The sequence below is a fragment of the Pithys albifrons genome, chromosome 5, assembly GCF_047495875.1.
Source record: "Pithys albifrons albifrons isolate INPA30051 chromosome 5, PitAlb_v1, whole genome shotgun sequence".
NCBI lineage: Eukaryota > Metazoa > Chordata > Aves > Passeriformes > Thamnophilidae > Pithys > Pithys albifrons.
In genome coordinates this window covers 19,611,916-19,633,198 of record NC_092462.1, presented here as the reverse complement: position 1 = coordinate 19,633,198, position 21,283 = coordinate 19,611,916, and the positions used below count along the sequence as shown (strand labels likewise).

General features: G+C 42.4%; 1 protein-coding gene and 1 long non-coding RNA gene across 7 annotated transcripts in view; one reads left to right on the top strand and one right to left on the bottom strand.

Annotated features, from left to right (window-relative positions):
- Positions 1–845: 845 nt before the first annotated feature.
- FAM13A (family with sequence similarity 13 member A) overlaps positions 846–21,283 on the top strand; it is a 146,857-nt gene continuing 126,419 nt past the window's right edge. For 3 of the 5 annotated variants that reach the window (XM_071555837.1, XM_071555836.1, XM_071555833.1), the window contains exon 1: positions 18,944–19,030. In XM_071555837.1, the coding sequence (XP_071411938.1) occupies positions 19,004–19,030 (27 nt within the window). In that variant the 5' untranslated portion in view covers positions 18,944–19,003. Of the gene's footprint in view, positions 863–18,943; positions 19,031–19,424; positions 19,720–21,283 lie in introns of those variants that run through there. The other 2 variants (XM_071555835.1, XM_071555834.1) reach the window with 2 other exon arrangements.
- Positions 17,513–18,911, bottom strand: LOC139672190 (uncharacterized). 2 transcript variants are annotated; one of them, XR_011697876.1, is made up of 3 exons: positions 18,486–18,911; positions 17,999–18,067; positions 17,513–17,858 (listed from the first exon to the last, which is right to left on the bottom strand). It is a non-coding gene; the product is annotated as an uncharacterized lncRNA (long non-coding RNA). The 2 variants fall into 2 exon arrangements; XR_011697877.1 differs by lacking the exon at positions 17,999–18,067.

Genomic DNA, 21,283 nt, shown 5'->3' with positions numbered 1-21,283 from the left:
ACTATAAATATCTTCTAAAATGAAAGGTAGCTTAAAACTGCAACTCAGGTTTTGGCCTGAAAACTCCAAGGCCTGAGAAGAGTGCTTGAGGTTCCAAACAAGAAACCAAATAAAATCTCCTTGGAGGATGGTCATCTAGATAGTGTATGAGTGAGAGTTGTTGTTGGTAGCATCTAGTTACTGTGGCTATGCTATAGCAAAATCTTGAGCAACTCTGCAATAAGTAGTGGTGGACCATCCCTGCGCTAGCTCCTAATGGGGAAAATGGGGCTATTCACATGGTTCCCTTGTGACTGGCTTTTCTGTACACCTGTTAGCAACACCTTTTATTTTTCCTTTGCCTGTGACGTTTTCTGCGTTTGATTCTTGGACAAGTAAATATTGATTCAGGTAATTTGTTGCTAATGCAGGGCTTGCCTGGATGCTAGTTTGATGCTTCTGCTTTGGGAAGGTTTGCTGCAAATTTTAGCACTCACAATAACAGTGTATGCATGCACTTAGTATACTATAGATCATGGAGTCATTTAAATTAGAAAGGACCCTTAAGATCACAGAGTCCAACCATAAACCTAGTATCTCAAAGTCCATCCCTAAACCATGAAAATGTTAGAATTAAGTAGGAATAAGTATGACTGGCATATGGCTGAGATGAGTTTGAGGGTAGTCATTAAAGTCTGTCAAATACTAATATTTGATTCTATGCCATGGCAACCTTCCTTGTTTTCTCTCCTGCAATTCTAGGCAGCTTCATCAGCTTAATGCTTCTCATGGATGGTGAAGGAGGCCAGAGAATTTCCCAGGTCTGCAGAAAGCTGACAATTAGTCAGAACTGGAGAACTCAGTCTTTGATTTACCAACAGAGGTAATATTTCTAAGAGCATTTCAGGCTTCCTGGCATCTTGGTGTTAATACTCAGGTACTCGGCCTGCACTAGAGAAACCATAAGTATTCCAGGAGTTTCACTGGCATTTTCTGCAAGTTTAAAATGTATTTGCTGTTTTTGTGACAAAAGCGGAAACTACAGAGCAACCCCTATCACAGCTGGCAACAGAAAGGACTTTTGCAGGAGAGCAGCTGTGTTTTCTAAAGAGTTCCTGTAACTTTGCAGGCAGAATATAAAAAGAGAAAGCAAACTGGATGTAACTCTGTTGTGCTAGGCTGTATTTTTTCTTTAGGCATTTTAAACTTTAATAAATACTGCCCATTTAGGTTGTAATGTAAACACAGTAGCATTGGCAGCTTTGGAAAAGTAATAATAAAATATAGCTAAAAGGTTAGCTCTGCAAAAACCACCACTTGTAGAATAATGGGCTGTTAGTGCCTTCAACTTGAGTACATTGCAATGACCATTATTTCAGGGATGAGCTAAATAAGGCAGCTATATTGCTATACTTTAAAAGTTGTATTTTACCCACCAGGAAAAGTAAGATGAAAAATCTGAAGGTAAATCTGAATTTAGCACAGCATCTGCAGCAGCTGCTGCTCTGAGAACAAATGGTTCTAAGCATATTTGGTCAAAACAAGGATGTAGCACAAGGCAGATGTTCAAAGCCAGTTTGCAATCCATAGATTTATCTTTGGTATATATTTAACCATACTAAAGGCAATAAACAATACAAAATAGGAATTACAGAATTGTTTGGGGTTTTTTTAACATGATGAAGCATAAGCTTTAGAATATTAGAAACTGATGAAATTAGGCAGTTACTTCTTTCACTTGAGTAAACCTGCCCCTCACTTATAAATTGCTCAGTCAATCCCAAATAAATATTTTTTCCAAATTTTGTTAAAGAGCTTATTATTCATACTTTGAGGGTTTTTTTCTTCTCTCTAGATGCAGTTCACATAGCTATTTACTAGTTGGGTGTGAAGTGTGACTCGAGTTCATCTAGACCAACGCCCAAAGTCAGAGCAGAGTCACCTAGAGCTGGTTTTTCAAGGCCATGTCCAGTTGGGTTTTGAATATCTCCAATGGTGGAGACATCACAACCTCTCTGGGGAACCTGTACCAGTATTTGACCACCCTCACAGGAAGGAAAAAAAATTAAAAGTATTTTTAATTTTACATTTGAATGGGATTTTGTGTGCTTCCATTTATGCCCATTGCCTCTTGTCCTGTCTCTGGATAGCATTGAGAAGGGCTGGGCTCAATCCTCTGTCTCTCTTCTCCCCATATCTGATATTTTGCACATTGATGCGATCTTCCCTCAGCTGTCTCTTTATGAGGCTGTACTGTCCTAGCTCTGTTTCTCCTTGTATGACAGATGGTCCTATCACTTAATCATCTTCTGTCCCGTTCTCTGGTTTCACTCCAGTAAATCCATATCTTCCTTCTTTGGGGAGCCCAGGACTGGACTCAGCACTCTGTATGTGTCTCACCAGTGCTAGAGAAAGTATCACTTCCTGCTGGCAATGCTCCTCCTAATGCCCTCCCCTCTCCTCTCCCCTTCCCCCCCCCCGCCAAGAAGCTGGTGGTCTTCCATGTCACATGGGCACATTGATAGCTTATGGTCAACTTGATGTCCACCAGGACGCCCATGTCCTTTGCTGTAAAGCTGCTTTACAAACACTTGGCCCCCACCAGCCACTGAGGTGTAGGGTTGTTGCTCCCCAGATGCAGGAGTCTGCACTTTGCCTTATTGAACTACAGGAGGTTTTGGTCAGCCCATTTCTCCTGCCTATTGAGGTCCCCCTGGATAGCAGCACAACCGTCATGAGTATCAGCCACTCCTCTAAGTTTTGTGTCATCAGCACACTTGCTGAGGGTAGACTCCACCCTGTTATTATAATAATTAATGAAGATGTCTAACAGTACTGACATCAGCATCCTCTCCTCGGATATACTGCTAGTGAATAGCCTCCAGCTAGATTCATGCCACAACTGGATTTTGTGATCATGACTCTGGCAGTTCAGACAGTTTTCAATTGACTGTCCATTTATTTAACTTGTACTTCATCAGCTTGTCTAAGAGGATGTTATGGGAAACAGAATTGAAAGCCTACCACAGTCCACTGAACAAACAAACAACATCCTTTTTTCTCCCCTCTCCAGTCATCCCATTATTATCAGGTTGGTCAGGCATGCTTGTCCCTTCAGAAATCCTACTGACTACTCTATGATCTTGTCCTTTGTGTGTTCAGAAATTACTTCCTCTATCACCTTCCCAGGCAGCCAAGTGAGGGATACCAGCTTGTACTTCTCCAGATCCTCTTTCTTGTCCTTCTTTAAGACAGAAGTGTCCTTTCTTTCCATCCTCAGGAACCTCCCCTGAGCAACAAGATCAGCAAGAGGGGCCCCACTATCATGCTACCTGCTAGCTCATTCAGCACGTGTGGGTTAATCCCATCAGAACCCCTGAAATTAATGTATGTCCAATTTGTTCAAATATCCCGTGACCTGATCCTTTTCCACCAAAGCTAAGTCTTCCTTGCTCCAATTTTGCAGGTCTCAGGGGCCTTGGATTACTTGAGTGTTGTCTTACGTCTAAAGACTGAGACAAGAGACTCTGTATACCTCAGGCTCTTGTGTGTCCTTTGTCACCAGGTCCTCTTCCCCTTTCTAAATTATGTTGCCAAGTGATATCCATCCTGTAGGCTTATTTTAAAGAAAACATGTAGAGTAATACCATGAATATCACTTGAGCAATTTGTATTGTCATTCAGCTGTTGTGCAGCAGTACAGCAAAGCATGTGAATTACCTCTTTGCTGTCAATATCATTGCTCATGTGCCCAAAGTTAAGCACATATGTAAAAGCTTTGGGAAATGGGCCTTTAATTTCTATCAATGTGAAATGCTTGAAACACAATCTGTTGCTATTTAAATCTTGTCTGAGACATCTACAGAGTACAAAATTGTACACATTCAAAGATCAATTTAAAGAATTGCTGCTAGCAAAGGAAAATTATAGAAAATAGTGGTGATTTTAAGGTGGACCAGGAGCTGGACCAGACTGCCGTTCTCATGCTTGGCATATGTTTTGCAGAGCTGGAAGTGTGTGTTTGAATGCATTTGGAAAAGGCTGTATATAGCCTGAAACTCTGTTCTCAAAAAACAGAAGACTTGATATGCAGGAAAAACTCAAACTCTTCTCGGCTCTGAGCCTCTTTTCTACAGATAAGGAGTTGCCCTTCCTATGATACTTTCAACTATAGAAATTTGAGTCTTGGTTTTATGGGACCTCAAAGGTTTTCCACACAGCTTGGTAACACAAAACACACTGCTGAGTGTCTTGCTGAGTTGGCCAGTTCAACATACTTGGGGAGACTTTGCTGTGTATATTTGCCCATTGCTTTGTTAGCATCTCTGCTAGGATGCATGGATCTTGATTGTAATGACAACTTTGTAGAGGGAACAAAAGGAGTTTAGCTCGTTCCTGTAAATATGACTGATCTGGAGTCAGAAATCAGTGTTTTCAAGTTTGTGATACTGATGATATGATTTAATTTCTTCAGGTGGAGGAGTTGCCTTTCTAAATTGTTTCTGGCAAGAGCTGTGTCTTTGCACTGCCTCTGCCCCACTGGGAACCATGGCTTTTGCCTAATCTGCTACTTGGAGACTAATAACAGTCAATTATTGTAATGGGACCAAGATCCCAAGTCGCTTTTCTGAAAAGCAGCAGAGCAGCTACCTTGTGCCAACAGGGTAATCAGTGCTGGCTTTTGAGAACAGCTCTCCCTGAGAGATTATTGAGATGACAGCCTGACCTCAAATTGTTAAGGTCTCTCATGTAAAACTGAGAGATTAGTTTGATTTATATTAGCTCTGCCAGATTCCAACCTGGATGTTTGCATCCTTCTTCCTGAAATTATCTTTCAAGTCTCAGTGAGACTTAGTGTAATAAGACTCTTTGCCACTTACTATCATTCTGCTATCTTCTTCTATCTTCTCTCTAGAGCCGGGCTGTGTGGACACACAGAGTGGCTACACTGAGGTTGAACAAAAACTGACATAAATATGCAGGTTTTTAATTTTTGCAAGTGCTTTGAGATGAAGAATATGAGGAAATGAGAAGCATTTCACATTGTTCATCTAGGGATACTTTTACTTGATTAACATAGCATTAATAGTACTATCAATAGCACCATCTACTGCATTCAGGATAGCAGGACACAAGATCTGCAATATAATAGCAGAGATGAGTAGCAGAATGGGAAGAGGGCACCTAAAGAGCTTTTCTCCTCACCTCCTGGCAGCAGTGATGCTGGAGAGCTGCTGCATTCACCTGTATTCTCACTGCAGGCATCTGCTGGGAGGCTGTAAGGCAAATCTCTTGTCAGTGCTCTGCAGATCTATTTCAAAGCTGTTGGGGCCCTCTTTTCAGAGGCATGTCACCAAAGCATCCCATATGAGTTGGTAACAAATACCAGAAATATTCTTTCTTCCAGTGCTTTGCCTAGTCTTCTCCACTTGCCTTTGTTACTCTTTAAGCCAATCTGGGGGTCAGTATCACCTTCTCTTTGCTGCCAACCCACTGTATCTGCCTCTGCAAAACCATCACAACATGATTTCTTTCTCCCCCTCCCCACCAAGATACAAGCAGTTGATCTTCTGAACCTGGGCTGAAGTCAGGCAAGGCAATAGAGATGAAGAGACATAGATCTCTTCAAGCCTGTAACCTCTCATCGGCTGACCCAAACTATAATCATGTGCTGATACAAGCCATTGTGTATTTTGTTAACCATATAATTTACATGTTTAAATAGGAGACTATAACACTCCACAGTTTGAAGAGCTGTCTGAACATCAGGAGATAACAAGGTGCCTGTCCTTTGCACAGGTTGGATTAATAGCAGTCTGCATATTATGCAATCTGTAACTTCTTTTCCCCTCCCAGAATACTGTAAGACTTGGACCTCTTGGCTCTACAGAGTCATAATCTATTATCTAGTTCACAAAAAGGAAATTTTACCCTGAACTGAGTGTTATGAAGGTCCCTGGATCCTCTAGCCTCACCCCTGATTTTGGAAAGCAACCACCGTATTATTCTCTTTAGCTTTACCCTCATGTTATAAGGAACAAACTTTTCTTACTCCTCTCTTTGGCCTTTTTTGTGTTGTTCCAGGACAGGATGTCTCACTCAGAAATCTAATTTTTTTAAAGAGGAATTAAATTTCTCACGCTGCTGCTAGTTGCTCTCCAGCATTCACAGAGACAGTGCTCTGCCCCAGGGAACTGAAAGATTAAAAAAAATGCATAGGCAAGGAAACAGAATAATCACAAATGGCCAGCATCAACATGGGAATGAGTACCAGGAAAAAAAGCAGTTGTTTCCAGTTCTGGATAGCCAAGGATGCCTGGCATATGGATATGGATTTTAAGGGGAGAAACACTGGTGTCTGCAAAGGGGTGAGCCTTACAGGCCTACCAACCCTGCAGGAGGGCATGAAAATTACCTCTTTCCCCTTCCTTAGCCGACCACAGGAATGCAATGTCTCTGAGCCTCGCTAGACTGGCAGAAACAAATGACTGAGTTCAGCAGTGACTGTAGTTAGGGAATGATCCTGGATGGGATGAACAGAGGGATTGTTGCCTTCTACTTCTCTGACTGAATCTTCTGCAGGAAATATGCCAGCCTGATTTTCCAGCACAAGGCTCAGAGTGAGACACTCAGTAACAGAAATGAAATAAATTGCCATGTGATCATGTGATAAATTGCCATGTGGTCCTCTGAAGAAAAATTCTGTGTGATTGTGTCATTAAGGGCTGTATAATGATGTGTCTGCCTTTGGGGTCAAGTGAAAGCTGTAGAGACAGCCCTCATTATATCTCTTCCTCAGTTCTGAGTGATGCAGATTAAACAGTGTTCTTTTGCTGCAGAATTTGGGAGTGTTGTTTAAATTTATGCCACAAGGAAGTCAGTAAATGACAGCAGTTTAAAGATCTGCTCAACAGAAAAGTAAAAAAGAAAAAGCAAATCTAAGCAAAACCACCAAACAGCTGAAGAACATACCAGTTCTCTCTGGATTTAGACAGCTTCATAGCTAGTATCAAACAGGAGCAAAAAAAATCAGGTGCTTACAAGACACTGAGGACCATGTCTGAATATTAATTATGAAGCTGACTTAAAAAGTGAGGAGCTTCCATTAGGTATTACTGACTGTAGTAAACAGTCTGATGGGGCAGTGACTGTGAATAAGCACCTTAGTCCTTGGGAAGGTCATGTGTCCTACTTGTACTGGTCAGTTAATTAGTTAACCTATGATTCAACATATCTAAACCACTGACAAGTGCTTGCGAAGTATTTCAGCATTGCTAAGCACTGCTGAAGCACTTGGGCAGTCACTGCAGGCAACAGAAGGAAATTTTGCCACTGAGTAGCTCCTGGGCTTGGCAAGACCCCACCTCCCCTGCTTCCCTATGCTGCACCTTCCTTTCCTCCCTGTCAGCATACAGTGTATTTTTCAGCTCAGTACCTTTCTCCAGTGCTGTTACGTACCCCTGTATGCTATGTTGGCTTTTTAATATTGATTTAGTATTCACAGTGCTAGAACTGTTGTGTTACATGCATCTACTGGGTACTTCTAGGAGCAGAATTCTTTGGAGAGTCTAAATTCCTTTGCTATCCCAGCACTGTCTTTGAAAATTTGACCAGCAATGAGTACCCCTGAGAGTGCTGAGTCAAAGTGTCAGAAGGGCATTTGTGGTCCTGTCTCTGACTGCCCAGGGTTTTGTGGTGTGCTGGATTATAAGCATCCCTTGGGGGGCCAGAAACCATGGGTGGCCATTGTTTTCAGTGTTCACAGGGTGTGCTCTTCCCCTACTATTTTCCCTCCAATTTGCAAATGAAGCATAGGGAGGCCTTGCTAGAAGGGCACTTCAAGATCCGTCTATTCCCTCCCTGTGAAATGGTGATTGTGCTCCTTTCCTGTCATGGTGAATACAACTATTCAAGAAAACTGGGCTTTATGATTGTTTCATCTACATTTAACCTATGTTGTTTTCTCTGACCTTGTCTGGTGCCTTAAAACCGCTATGGGCTGTGAAACATAAACACAATAACCTGTGCATGGAGACTTTCCTGTTTCCACTCAGACACAGCAAGTGGCAGTGATCGCCACTGCTTTATGTTCCCTTTTACAGGCAAGGGTGCTGTGTGGGAGAGATACAGTAAAAATGACCTTACAGCCTCTGAGCCAGCAAAGACACTAAATCAGTTGTCAGCTACAGCAGGAAAAGAAGGTTGTGGGAAAAATAAACAAAACAAACCCAAGAGTAAATCAGAGCAATCAGTCATGTCTGAGTGAGATCTGTGCATGTCCTTTTTTATTCAGCCAGGCTCTGATAAGCCGGAAGAGAGCTGCTGTCTCTACATCTTCCCCACAGAAACTGCCAGGCATGGACAATCCTCTTTCTTCCTGCAGCAGGAAGCACACTGTGCAGGTGGATATGCATGTGGGTATAGGGTTTTTTAACTAGCTGACATGGCAAAGAAGCTGGTTACAAACCCAAATTATGCATTGTACTTGGAACTCCTGAGCTGGGGGCAGTGTGAGATCATTAAATGAATGTGGCTGAGCACTCCCTGTGCACCTTGCTGATAATCAAGCTTTTGAAAAGCTTTTAAAAAGCTAAGCTGAATTCTGCGATAACTCAAGCTTGTTGAATGGCATTTCCCGAGACACTTGTAGGTGGCAAAAATGTGGAAGACCTGACAAAGGATTAATCTTCTCCAGGAAGAAAATTTGTTATTCCAGATGTATAAGATACACAGAACTCTGTGTGACTCACAGGATGAATGAGCAGGCAAGTAGGAGAGAAGGCTTCTACTGCAGTGGATAAAAGTTGATTTCTTCTTAAATAGAACAATTTTGTAATGGAATCATTGAAAACAAATCCAAGGTTTTCTCCTCGTGGAATGGAGTTATTTTTCAAATAATTGCATGTTTTTTACTGTGGCCTGGTTTCCAGAGATACCTCCTGTTTCATTTGACACAACCCCTGGCTGATTTTTTGAAAACAATAATCTATTGTTATTTATTATTTTACCCTTTTGTTCAGCATTATTTCATTAAGAGCTTGTGCACTGCAAAATTGTGTTTGAGTTTTCTATGGCCAGACTCATCATATGGTTTACATCTTTGCAGCACTTGCTGCTCCAGCCCAACCACTGTCTTGAGTGTGTCAGGGTCACTCACTGCCCTCTCCTCTCACAGACAGCCCATGGAAAGGCGAGATGGCAGAAGCTGCACGGACTCTCTACTTCCTTTGCCTGGTCATGCTTTATTTGTATGTCTTGCCAAGGGTCTTTGACACTGAAGAAACAAGGAGAGGAGGTCATTGCCCAAGGGATTTGCATCCAAGCAGATGTTAGAGCTGGGGCTTCTTGAAAATTTCCAGATGAAAAACTTCCCAGTGGAAAACAGCTTATTGATTAAACGAGCTCATTTGTGGAATGTGTCTGTTTCCCATGAATAAGTCCTCTTTTGCTGAAAAAGGGGAAGTCCCAAACTCAAATATATTTCAATTTGGAAACTCGGTTCCTGTAAAACAATGTGACCCATAATTGCCATGTTATGTGTCGTTCCCTTTCAAGCCTGCCCTTGGACCACAGACAGGGAAAAAAAATTACTGGGTCCCCAGAACTGCTTTGTACTGCAACAACATTTCCATCATGTAATCCACCCTTGCTCCTCCATACAAAAGGCTACTCCAGAACTTGGCTAAGGTTTTAAATATTATTTCCACCCTAAAATTACTCAGTTTGACTTTTTGCCAGTGTTGTTCCATACGTTATAGTTTGACTTTTTGCCAATGTTGTTCCATACATTACAACACTCTCCTGTCCATGGTGTTTATTATTTTGTAGCAGTAAGCAATCATATTTGTTTCCAGTCCTCATTTTCCAACATCAAACTGATTTTTCTCCTCTCTATTTGATCCTGCTAGTTCTTTCTGCACTTGCCTTCATTTAAATTAACCTTTTATGAAGCAAGACTGAACATGGTACTGCAGGTGAGCTTATGCCCATACCTCAAACAGAAGAACTGACATTTCTTTGGTTCAGCTGGAAACACACATCACAGAGCGTAGGATTTCCATCAGGGTTCATTATAACATTGCAGCCAAACCAGATCTTGGACTTTCAGCTAAAGAAAGGGATAGGAGCAGGGATCATCTGGCCAGAATGTCAATGAGCTGTGGTGGGACAATTTCAGACTTCAAATAATAGATTTGCAGCCCAAATGGTGTGTGCTAACATTTTACAAGGGAAAAAAATAATTTTCTTCTTAAGAAAACTTTTTTTTTCTTTTTTTCTGCTGAGACCCAGCTAGGCTCTAGATCTTTCCTTGGTACTAGCTGTTAGGGCAGTGAACAAGCCCAGTAAAGAAGTTGTAAATCCTGGACAAAGCCACCTTTACAAAATCTGGTATGACTGAGTTTTGCTTGGCTCCAGGATGCACAATTTCCAACCAGAACAGGTAATCAGTGGTGTTGTTACAGGTTGCCATTTGAGCTGGCTTCAGCTGGGATGCTGACTTTTACAGTAAATCAACTTGTTAAATGCCATTCTCTCTCAAAGTGATTATTTTACACACTTGGTAAATGCCTGATAAATTAAGACTGTAACTAAAACCAACTTACAGGGCAATGACAGCCAGCACAAGATCTTCCTTCTTATATTCTGTGAAACAGCTGGGTGGTGGCAATATGGCCTTAGAGATTTAAGACAAAGTATGACTTTTGCTCTCCTTGTGGGTGATGACAAACTACTCCTAGACCAGAGACTCCTAAAGCAGGGTCAGATTTAATGCAAGTGTTATGTGTTTGCACCATGGAGCGTAAGGGCAAGTTCCCTCATAAATGGTTTATCTCCTGTGTCCAAATCCTGTCGTGAGAGCTCATAAGAATTAATGGGCAGGATCCTTTCCCAGTATCAGTTGTGGATCTCTCCAGTCTGATACTCAGCGCCTTTAATTGTTATTTACACAGACTGTTATTGTCAAGGCAACAAAACACCAAATGTAGACAAGTTTTATTTCAGCCCAGCCTGTGCATTTCTCTCCTATTGTTTGCACTTCATTTTACCCTTCAATAAGGGACGTGGGATTTCTGTTACCTGCAAGCTTAAGCTCACACACATAAAAAATTAAATTTCCAGGAGTTAAAAGAAAAAGAAATTAACCCGGGCTGCTGCATGTAGCTGGTCATTGAAAGATGAATATTTTTGATACACAATATTGAAAATATTTCCTTTACCAAAATGGGATAGCAAAAAAAGAAAAAAACACCAACCAAACCAAAACATTTATTGTACTCTATTTTTTTTTATTCTCTTTCCTGTTTTTCTCTCTAGGGAATCCTGGAAACTCTTCCCTGCATTTTGACAATTGCTGGGAGTGACTGGAGCTCTTGAAATAGCACCATCCCAAACATACTGGGCTGTGTTGCAACCTTTCCACACAGTCCAGCCCAGATTCAAGAGTTTGGATTCCCTTTTCAGTTGACTTTAGCCTAAAACTTCACTTCTAGGTCAGGCTGCTTCATTACCATGTGTTAGCTGAGCTCACAAAATGTTGCCCAGTTCACAGCCACATTCTGCAGGGGTTTCAGTTCATCTAAATCAGTTCCTGGACTGCACTGGGCACAGAGATGTAGCCAGACACAGAGGCTGGATTGTGCTAGTTTTCTAGGCCAGGAAACACAGACTGAATTTTTTTAGGGTTTTTGAATAGGATAGATATGCCATTGGTATCCTTAGAAGTGTGTCTGAACATCTTTGGAATAGTGTAAACATCCCATCAATATCCTCAGAAGTGTGTCTGAACAGCAGCACAGACTCCCACACTCTTGTCCCATGGGGATTCCACATATCTTTAGGCATGCTGCAGCCTTGGCAGCTGCTGCCTCGATCTGCCTGGTTTTAAAAATGTGTGCAGGTTTCACGAAGCATAAGTTTTAGGACCATGTAGCTCACTGTAGGATATGGTAGAAATGCTATTCTCTTTTCTTTTATAGCTGTTTAACGGTTTTATAACAGTTTAATTGCTAAGGCTGACTCACAACCTGAGGTGGTGGCTGCGATGGGGATGGAAAGAGGGAATAAACATTTCTTATCTGCACGTAAAGCTTGTCACTGTTCTCACAGTTACATTTTTTGGTACTCCAATCTTCCCATGTCTCCATATTTCAACTGTTTTCTGTGTTTCTGAGTCCTTTATAAAATGTCTCGGCAGCTCATGTTAGTAAAAAACACAACTATAATTTTTGGAACACAACATTCTGCTCTTCCCTGCTCTGAGTTGGTGGACCACATCCATCACCCAACTTAAGTACTAACCACACAGAAATGTCTGTCTCGGAAGTGAAACAATCCATGCAGTGGGTGTATTAAAAGGTGTGCCCAAAGTCAGACACCCGCAACCAATGAGCACATTGAGACTGCCAGGGCAGCGCTGTGCCAACTGCTCTTCTGGTAGTGCTTGGCTGGTTTTCTTCCTTGTGTATTACTCACAGATCTGATCCAAAATTTACCAGCAGCCCATGAATTTAATGGAATTAAGTTTAGGTTTCCCCTGCTAAAATGGGATTGAGTGGAGGATGTTGTTCCTAAAGTATGACAAGTAAATTTCTTTAACTAGTTGGAACATTGCTGGGATGGGGACACTTTCTACACCAAGCCAAAGTCTTTGGAATACACTTTTGCTGAGATTTTAGAAACAAATACTTTTTTTTCCCTCTAAGACAGGATTTACCTTGAGTCTCTCTTATTGACGAGGTAGGGGATCTGGAGTGAGATTAGAAACTGCCTGGCAGCAGGAGAGGACACGCTTTATGCATCCCTGCTGCTCGGATCCTTGTGACACCGCGGGTTACCCTCGGCCACCAAGTGTCACTTCCTTTCGCTGCCTTGCACCCATCCCCTTTTGCCACAAGATGGAGATGTAAGCCCGAGTTTAGGCCAGGTATGGAAATACTTCTTTCGCCTCCAGGAATGAATATGATCCCTTGCCCACTCAGGGACCTACTCTTATTGCTATCATTGGAGCCTGCACACTGGCAAGACACATTAATTCTTAAGTAATTTGCTGTTATTGAGGGATGTTTGGGTCTGAAAAAGACCTGTTTCTTATCTTTGTTAAAATTAAAACATCATTGTAATGTAGTTGGCCTTAAACCATTTGAGTTCCTTGCAACTCCATGTCAAATTTTAAATAATTTCAGCAACAGTAACAGGAAAACCTCTTTCTAAAAACACCTGTGTTGCTAAGTATTAGAGATTAGTGAGCTAATGTTTAGTCAGATAATAGCCAACTATTGATTTAGTCAGTTAAATCAACTCTAAACTTACACAAGCTGCTTTATTTTCTGTTTTCACCTTTCAGAGTCATCAAATACCCACAAATGTTATGTCCCAAGTGACCAAGGGAAGAAATCCAGGCTAAAATGTGGCCTGGGCAGGCCCTTGCCCTGCAGATCTGATGTTTAGCTGGCAGTGGTGGCAGCTTGACTAAAATGATTATCAGGCTCCATTTCATAACATAGCAACAGGCAGCCCCTGAGAGGTTTTGGTAGAAAGTATTATGTCACATGCAAATTTATTTTCTGTATGTTGCTGTAATGAAGCATCTCATTCCCTCAAGCTAAAGGCAAGTGTTTAGCATACTCAGCCCTTCATTTAGCCAGCATTTATTTAGGCCTTGAACACATGTAGAGGGGATGAAAGGGGCCTGAGCACACAAAATCCCATCTTTCATCATCCACATTATAATACATCCTTTCATGATGAGCTTGGGACCGCTGCAATCTTTGTGAATAGCTGTAATGACTCTCACTGGTCAGCTCCAGGATGTGGGAGCTCTAGAGGGACCAAACACTGTAGCACTCAGACGAAATTTGTGTTAGTTACCTGGAGGGCGGTAGAAGGCAAAAAGGTGAGATGAGGAGACGAAGAAAATGAAAGTTCAAGTACCAGAAGCCATAAACCTTTAAAAAAAATCTCTCCCTGCCCCAGAACTACTATATCAAAATGTAGGTACTGGACACTTTCCATTGCTGACCTACAATAAAAAATAATTTATTTATAAATCTTTTTCCTATTCATCACCCCTGATTATGTCTGTGCTTTCTTTTGCAGTACTGTTTATATGATGAAGTACTTGTCATTCGGAGTATTCTGTGTTCAGAGAAGTCACATGTAGTAACGAGTGCCTACAAGTACTGACTTTTTCTAAAGGAAATTTTGTATAAATAAAGTTGGTTGTCAAAAATAATGTTGAGCAGCAGAACATTATTCAAGGCTTGGTAAAATGGAAATACATGTTTCAAGAAAAATAATTTTTTTTTTTACTTTAGAATCATAACTTTCATGTAAGATTTCTCCTTTTCCTACATCCTCCCCTGCCTTGAAGGACAAGGGTGCTGTGAAAACACTTAAAATTCAACCTGCCATTTCTGTAAGGTTTACACTGGAATAGTGTCACACAACAAATCCCTGCCTCATCTTTCAGTGAAAGAGCTCTCAGAAATGCTGGTTTATTGAATTTTCCATGTGGTGCCTGGTGGATTTTGGTGTTTCTTCATTTGGACAACACAGTAAAGGGAAAACCAGACAGTTTCCAGTCCCCTTTGCTTTCTGGTTTTCATGCAGAAGTGCAAGGTATCCATGTATTTGATCACGAAAGCAACAACTCTCCCCCCCAACATCAATATTAATTTTAGATATTTAAGACATTTACTCCATTTACAAGAACAACACCCTGGGGAAAGTCATCCTTATTTTGACTCCAAAACCCAGTGTATTTTGGTCTAGTGTTACTGAAGGGCAGGCATTATCATGAACAAGCAAAGGTTCACAGAAAAACTGATCGAATTGGAGCTTCCAGGTGAGAAGGCACATTTTGCCTGGTAAAGTTAGTTTGTTTATTTCTGTATTTGTTGATATTTTAGTTTGTGTTCTTCAGCACTGGTTCCTGAGGGTAGCAGGATGCAGCCTGCTGCTAGCCCCAGCTGCTGGCAGGCTGAGCCTAAGTGCTGGTGTTTTGCACCCTTCTTTCTTTGTAATGAAGGCGTAGGCTGCATTACAGAGGAGTAAAATCCTCAGGAGCAATCTGGCTGTCAGACAGCTTGCACTGCATTTAGGCAGAAATTATGTAACATGCTTTATGCTTCTACTCTCCCACATAAGTTTAACAACATGGTGATTTTTAGTATAACTTCATGCAAACATAGTACTTTTCCTGGGCAAAATTCCTATGTTTTGATTTGGGGAGGTGAGAGATTTTTCTGTTGTGCTACAAGTCAGAAACTGGGGTGCCAGGAGCAGCCCCCACTCTTGGTACTCTATTGTTGTTTTAAAAATCCAGTTTTCCCTGGATCATAACCTAAATTATCATATAGTCCTACAATAGTACTGTTTCTCTACACAGAAAAATTGCTTAGATCACTGAGTCTTCAAATATCAGTTTACATAGAAATGTTTAAAACTGCAAATAGGTAAGCCTGAAGAAGCTTGGTATTATTTGAAATAATGTTGTAATTACTATGACTGTCTCCATCTCATTGATTCAGTAGGCTGGTAACCCTGCTGCTTAAGTATACATTAACTTTGTACTCAGGTTTTTGATAGCTATTTATTTTTCCTTGGTTCCTTATCCTCACAGTTGCATTTTACTTACTCTGAGAAGTTCAGTAATACTTTAATACTTCACATAGATGTCTTGACTGAAGTAAATCACATGCTTTTATTGTATGCCTTTTTATTTTCTTTAAGAAAAAAAATTGCTTTTTGGATGAGAAGTTCTGGTTAGTTACTTGATGGCAGACAAACCTGTCAGCCAGACCACAGAATCACGGAATAGTTCAGGTTGGAAAGGACCTCAGAGGAGATCACCCAGTTTTAACCCCCTGCCATGGGCAGGGGCATGTTCCACTGGACCAGGCTGCTCAGAGCCCCATCCAACCTGGCCTTTTACACTTCCAGGAATGAGGCATCCACAACTTCTCTGGGCAACCTATTCCAGTGCCTCACCACCCTCACAGTAAAGAATTTCCTCCTAATAGCTAATCTAAACCTACTCTCATGTGTTGGTGTGGCAATTTCCAGCTGCTCTTGCATGTTTCTTGATTTGTCTCTTTCTGTCACCTGCAGCTGCCAGTTCTTACACCACATAGGTCACTGGAGTGTGCCCCATGTTTGTTTGGGCTGGCCTTCTCATGAGTAGCCTGGAAGGTCACAGCAAGTATCCTGCAGCTGGCTACTTGAGCTAACCAGGAGGAAGCAGTAATGTTCCAGGATGCCAGAGCTGGCAGCAGACACTTCTTTCACAGCAGCTGCTTTTTATGTGGGCTGTTACAAAATGAGTGCTGAATTCTGATGTCGCAATGGAAATGATGAATAATAGTCAGGTTAAAGCAACATATGGCATCACAGAGACAATAGCATTGGTCACAGAAATGGTGTGAGGCAGTTGCTTTGAACTTCCAACACTACCCCAGCTGTTCTTCCCCTCTGGGAATGTTGTTTCAACATCTGAGGTTAAATGCCTTATTTGTAAACAAGTGGAAGGGAAAAATTCTATTGATTCATTGCATGATTTTATTAGACTCTCCTTTTCAATGTTTTTACAATCGCTCTTAGCAGTTACATGGAACTAGAGAGTAAATGATGGAGGTGTGTATCTCAGCTAGAGAATATATTCTGTTGGCTCCCCTGAAAACACAGGCATGTTAGAAAGCCATCGAGCTGTTCTTGCACACAGATGGTAACAATGTAGTTAAGAACCATAGGAAACAACTGTGACCCAAGGAAAGTAGACATGATATGTCATAAAAGCTACTGAAATACAACTTGTCGTTCTTGTAGACTTCATCAGTCTTTCACAATGCTGTGATTTAAGCTCTCATAGTTCTAGACATAAGTTTATGACAAGTTGCATAAATATTCATACTGCAGTTGTTCTGTCTAGGCAGTATAAAATTCTTCAGAAATAGAAAAGGGAAGAGACAGTTGTTTGATGCAACACATTAGCCAGAAAACATGGAATAGCATGATGGAGGTCTTATCCAGAGGTATGTTTTTTTGGTTTGGGTTTTTGGGAGTTTTCATAGGTATGGCTGCTTCTGATCTTTTGTTTTCTAAGCATTTGCTGAATTGCTCACAGGAAAACAGTGAAGGTTTCCTGAGTAGAGTGCAACCTACAATCAAATACCACAGCAGGTCTTGGCTGAATTCTGTGGTACCAGAAGTAAATACTGCTGTTCCTCATTCATCTCCCCTTTCTTTTGAAGTCATCCTGAAGGGAGGTGATTCAGTAAAGAGAGGAGAAGAGTATCAGGATATATAGCAACATGTCCCTGTGGGAAGGGTGGAAGGTGTGGGAAGGAATGTATTTACTTCTGGGCTGGGGTTAGGAAAAGTTCAGGTGAAGCTTACTCTGCCCTGCACAGGGGTCATTGGCCCTGTGGGGTGCTGATGAGGGAAAGCTGGGAGGGGACAAAGGCACTGAGGAAGTTTCAGTCTGGTTTTGATTCTTCTGCCATACAGGAGACAAATATATTGGTCTTCAGCTCTCTCAAGTTTAAACAAGTACAGAAGTGTCTTTATTAACCCATATAGATGTGTGTTAACCCAGAGAAAAACTACCAGCATCTCATAGCCCCAAGTGCTCCAGTTATTTAGCAGAAGTGTGACTTTCTGGGCTCTGATTAACAGGTGTCTTCTGGTCTTGCTTTTTATAGAATAAGAATGTACCTCCCACCTCTCAACATGGATTTATGAAAACCTTAATGCCATAGCTTCTGTTTACTGCAGGTTCATGTCTGAACTCTTCACCCCCAATGAAGTCTTCAGGGAGTTGCAGTTTCTCATTCCCTCTCTGGATTACAGCTTGAAGCATGCCATTAGTTTTCATGGTGAAACTGCAATTAGGACGAAGAAGAAAAGAGCAGTGTGTGTTTTCTGTGAAAAGTACATTAGAGGCTTACAGTAAAGAGGGAGATGAAGGAGGGTGTTACATTTTGAAAGTCCTAAAGTGAAATTAAAACAAATTAAAACATACCCATGCTAACTAAGTCTTTCTCTTGTCAGCTTGCCAAGTGGGAAAATAGTAATTTTGGGTTAGACTGGCCTAGAGAGGAAAACAAAAAACTGAGCACCAAGGAGGAAGGAGATTGTGATTACAGTAAAAAAGAAACTGTGTGAAAGCTCAGATCTGCAGGTATCATTTTCCTCAACTGGAGGGCTCAATAAAATTTTCTTCTTCCTCCTGTTTTCTCTACTTGGACAGGCTTCCTTTTGTCCCTGTAGCAGAGACAGGAACTTCTGAGAGACTTTCCAAACACCTTTGCTCCTATCCTGATGCTAAGGCCTGGCTGAGCAGTGCTTGCATCTGAACTGATATAAACATGTGGGTGCTCTTCCATTAAAGTCAAACATTTCAAACACTACAACTCTACAGCTGTTTTGAAATGCACTTTAACTTTTCTAGGGCAAACACTGATTCCAGGCTGCGGTGCCCGGGAAAAAGGCGCTGGGGGAATGAATACCTCTTCCCACCAGCACCATGCCGTGCCTGCTGGCAGTCGCTGGCTGTGTAGGGCGTCCTCCCCTCCACTTTCTGCTCTAACCTTTCTCTTCTTTCACCAATATCGCTGGGCGGACAATCCTGGGGCGTTGCGCTCGCCCTGCTCCACACCGAGCAACCCTGGGCGGAGGGAGCGCTGCTCCGCGGGCGCGGCCGTGCATGGCGGGTCTGTGTGCCCTGCCCGGTCCCCGCTGTGTTACTGGACCAAACGCGGGGTCGCGGGGGCCCTTCCAGCGCCGGCCCGGGCTCGCAGGCGGAGCGTCTCCTCTCCCCACCCGGCTCCGAGCGGCGGCGATACCCGGGCGCCCCGTGCCCCGAGCGGGCTCCGGGAGGCACCGCCGAGCCCTCCCGGCCGCTCGGGCGGGGGCCGAGCGCGCTCCCCCCGCGGGCCGCGGGGCGGGCCGGGGCGGCACTCGGGGCCGGCTCTGCGGCCGGAGGGGCCCGCCGGGAGCGGCGCTGGCGGGCGGAGCGGGAGCCGGGATGGGGGCCGGGGCGCTGGCCGTACGCGTGAGTAGGGGCGGCGGCGGGGCGGGCGCGGGGCCGGGCGGCGCTGCCGGAGCGGGGATGGCGGCCGGGGAGCCTCCTCCGTCCCGCCCGCCCGCGCCGGGTCCCAGCGGGGCCGGGGGAGCCAGGCCGGGCCCGGCGCCTTCCCCGGCTCTCCCTCTTCTTCCCTTTGGCAGCTCTGTGGTTTGGGAGAGATGATGATTAATAAAGGCGATTCCAGTCGGATTTATTTTTATTATTTTTCCCCATTATTTAAGCCAGAGAGAAACTGCGCTGTCGTTTCCCTGCGTTGAAGTGTTTGGATGAGGTGTAAAAGTGCGTCCCTGTGGTGTATAAATAGGTTTTCTCCATGTGTCTGGGCGGCACTTTTTGGCGGCATCGTGCAGGGATAATTAAGTCGCTTTCCCAGTCTTGTGATCAGTCACAGTGGCATTAATGTGTGGACACGTTTTCACTGTGTACAATCGGATATTCCACCTATAAGGCAACTTAACACTGAACTCTTTGTTTCAGAGCTATTTTGAGGGGATGATTTTATTTTAATTTTGGTTACATGTGTATTCTGGATAACCGTGTAATTTTTTGTACCTAGTTATTGCAGCCTCGCCAGCTCCTGAAACAAGCTCAAAAATTTCCTCTGTTGTTTCTGCAAACATGGGAAACGTCTAGTGGTTCTCATGCAGATTTAAATAGTGAGTTTCCCTAAGTAATTCCAGCTCCGTTGTTGAGGTTTTCGAATGCTGAAACAGGCTGGAAACCTGTAACTGAGCAAGATTGTGAGACTAATTGAAGGCCTTAATTGGAAAAGCTCTCTGAGCATCACAGCTGCTCAGAGGATTTTTTCTGTCTTCTGAATTTAACTTAAGCTACATGATTTTTCCCTTGACATGTGTCTGCCTGGAATAAAAACTGTTTATTATTCATTTAATCCTGAACGGGAACATGTCTCTTTGAAAGAGATGTGGTATTTTAATGTCAGTCTCAGATTTTAGTGTAAACACTGGTGTGTGTACTGTTTATTGTAAATATTTATAAAAAGGGGGTCACAATGATGTTTATATAAGCAACATCTTTCGTAAATTTCAAGTAAGCATTCTGTAGGAGCTGGGACTGTAGAACTCACATGTGCTTCAAATAGCTGTGTTTAATAGAAAAAGCACAGCAAAGTGGGTGAACTGCCAGATCTTTTTTTCTATTGAAAGGACAGTCATGCTTAATAACTAGCAGCACCAATGCAGATGCTCATGTTGCTTGCAGATTACAGTCAAAATATTGACTAACAAATGAAGTGATTTTAAAGGTTTGTTTAAAATAAAATATGTATGCTATGCTAAAATCTGTCAATACAATAAAATGCCAAGACTTGGGCAAGAGTGAGCACTTCTTGTGTTATCATACAGTATTATCTATGTTTCTACTACCAGTTTGTTAATGAAACAGAATAAGAATAAGTTAATTTTTAAGTGTCATGCCTGTGGTGAACAAAGAGATGGAACTCTCTGGCAGCAGGGGCCCCCAGTTCCTGCAGTGTGATAACAACTGGTGGGTGATGCTGCTGCTCTGCCTTGAACTGCCCTTCCAAATGTGCAGTTCTGTAGGCTGATTTAGATTTCTGCCTATTATCAATCCTATAAATTAATCATTATTTTATTCCTCCTGGTTTTGTTGACTATCCCGTGTTTTCTCTGTCACCACAACTCAAAACTTACGAGAATGTTTGCCTCCAGAAGGACGTATGGGATTAAGGGCTTATTGTGGAGTGGTTTTTCCATCCCCCCCTGCCGTTATTATGTGTTATTAGATTGCATTGTCTGTTTCTAACCTTGAAACCTCAGTAATTAAATTTCAGACTTCACAGATGCTTAACATATTGTAAAATCTTTCATAAGGTTCCGTCTCCCCTGACAGTGACCAAAATGAATCCCTAGTGAACAGCATTTGGAAGAAGGATGTAGTAAACCTTCCCCAGGGTACTCTCCCTGACAGGCATCCTGGAGTTAAGCTTAACTAATGGTGGTGTGTTGGGATTGTCTGGTTGTTTTTGTAACCTGTGTGAAGTTCATGAGCTACAGCAGCAGTCTCCTGCAAGTCCCAGTTACTTGTTATTCTAGTAACAAGCTTGCCTACAAAAGTCCTTCTCCCTTAATTACAAACTACCTACACTCTTTTCTTGTTCCTTTTCTAGTTTGTTCATTTTTTTTTCTACTTCACAGAGATTTTTTGTGTGGATTAGAAGAAAGTAAGACCCAAACCTCA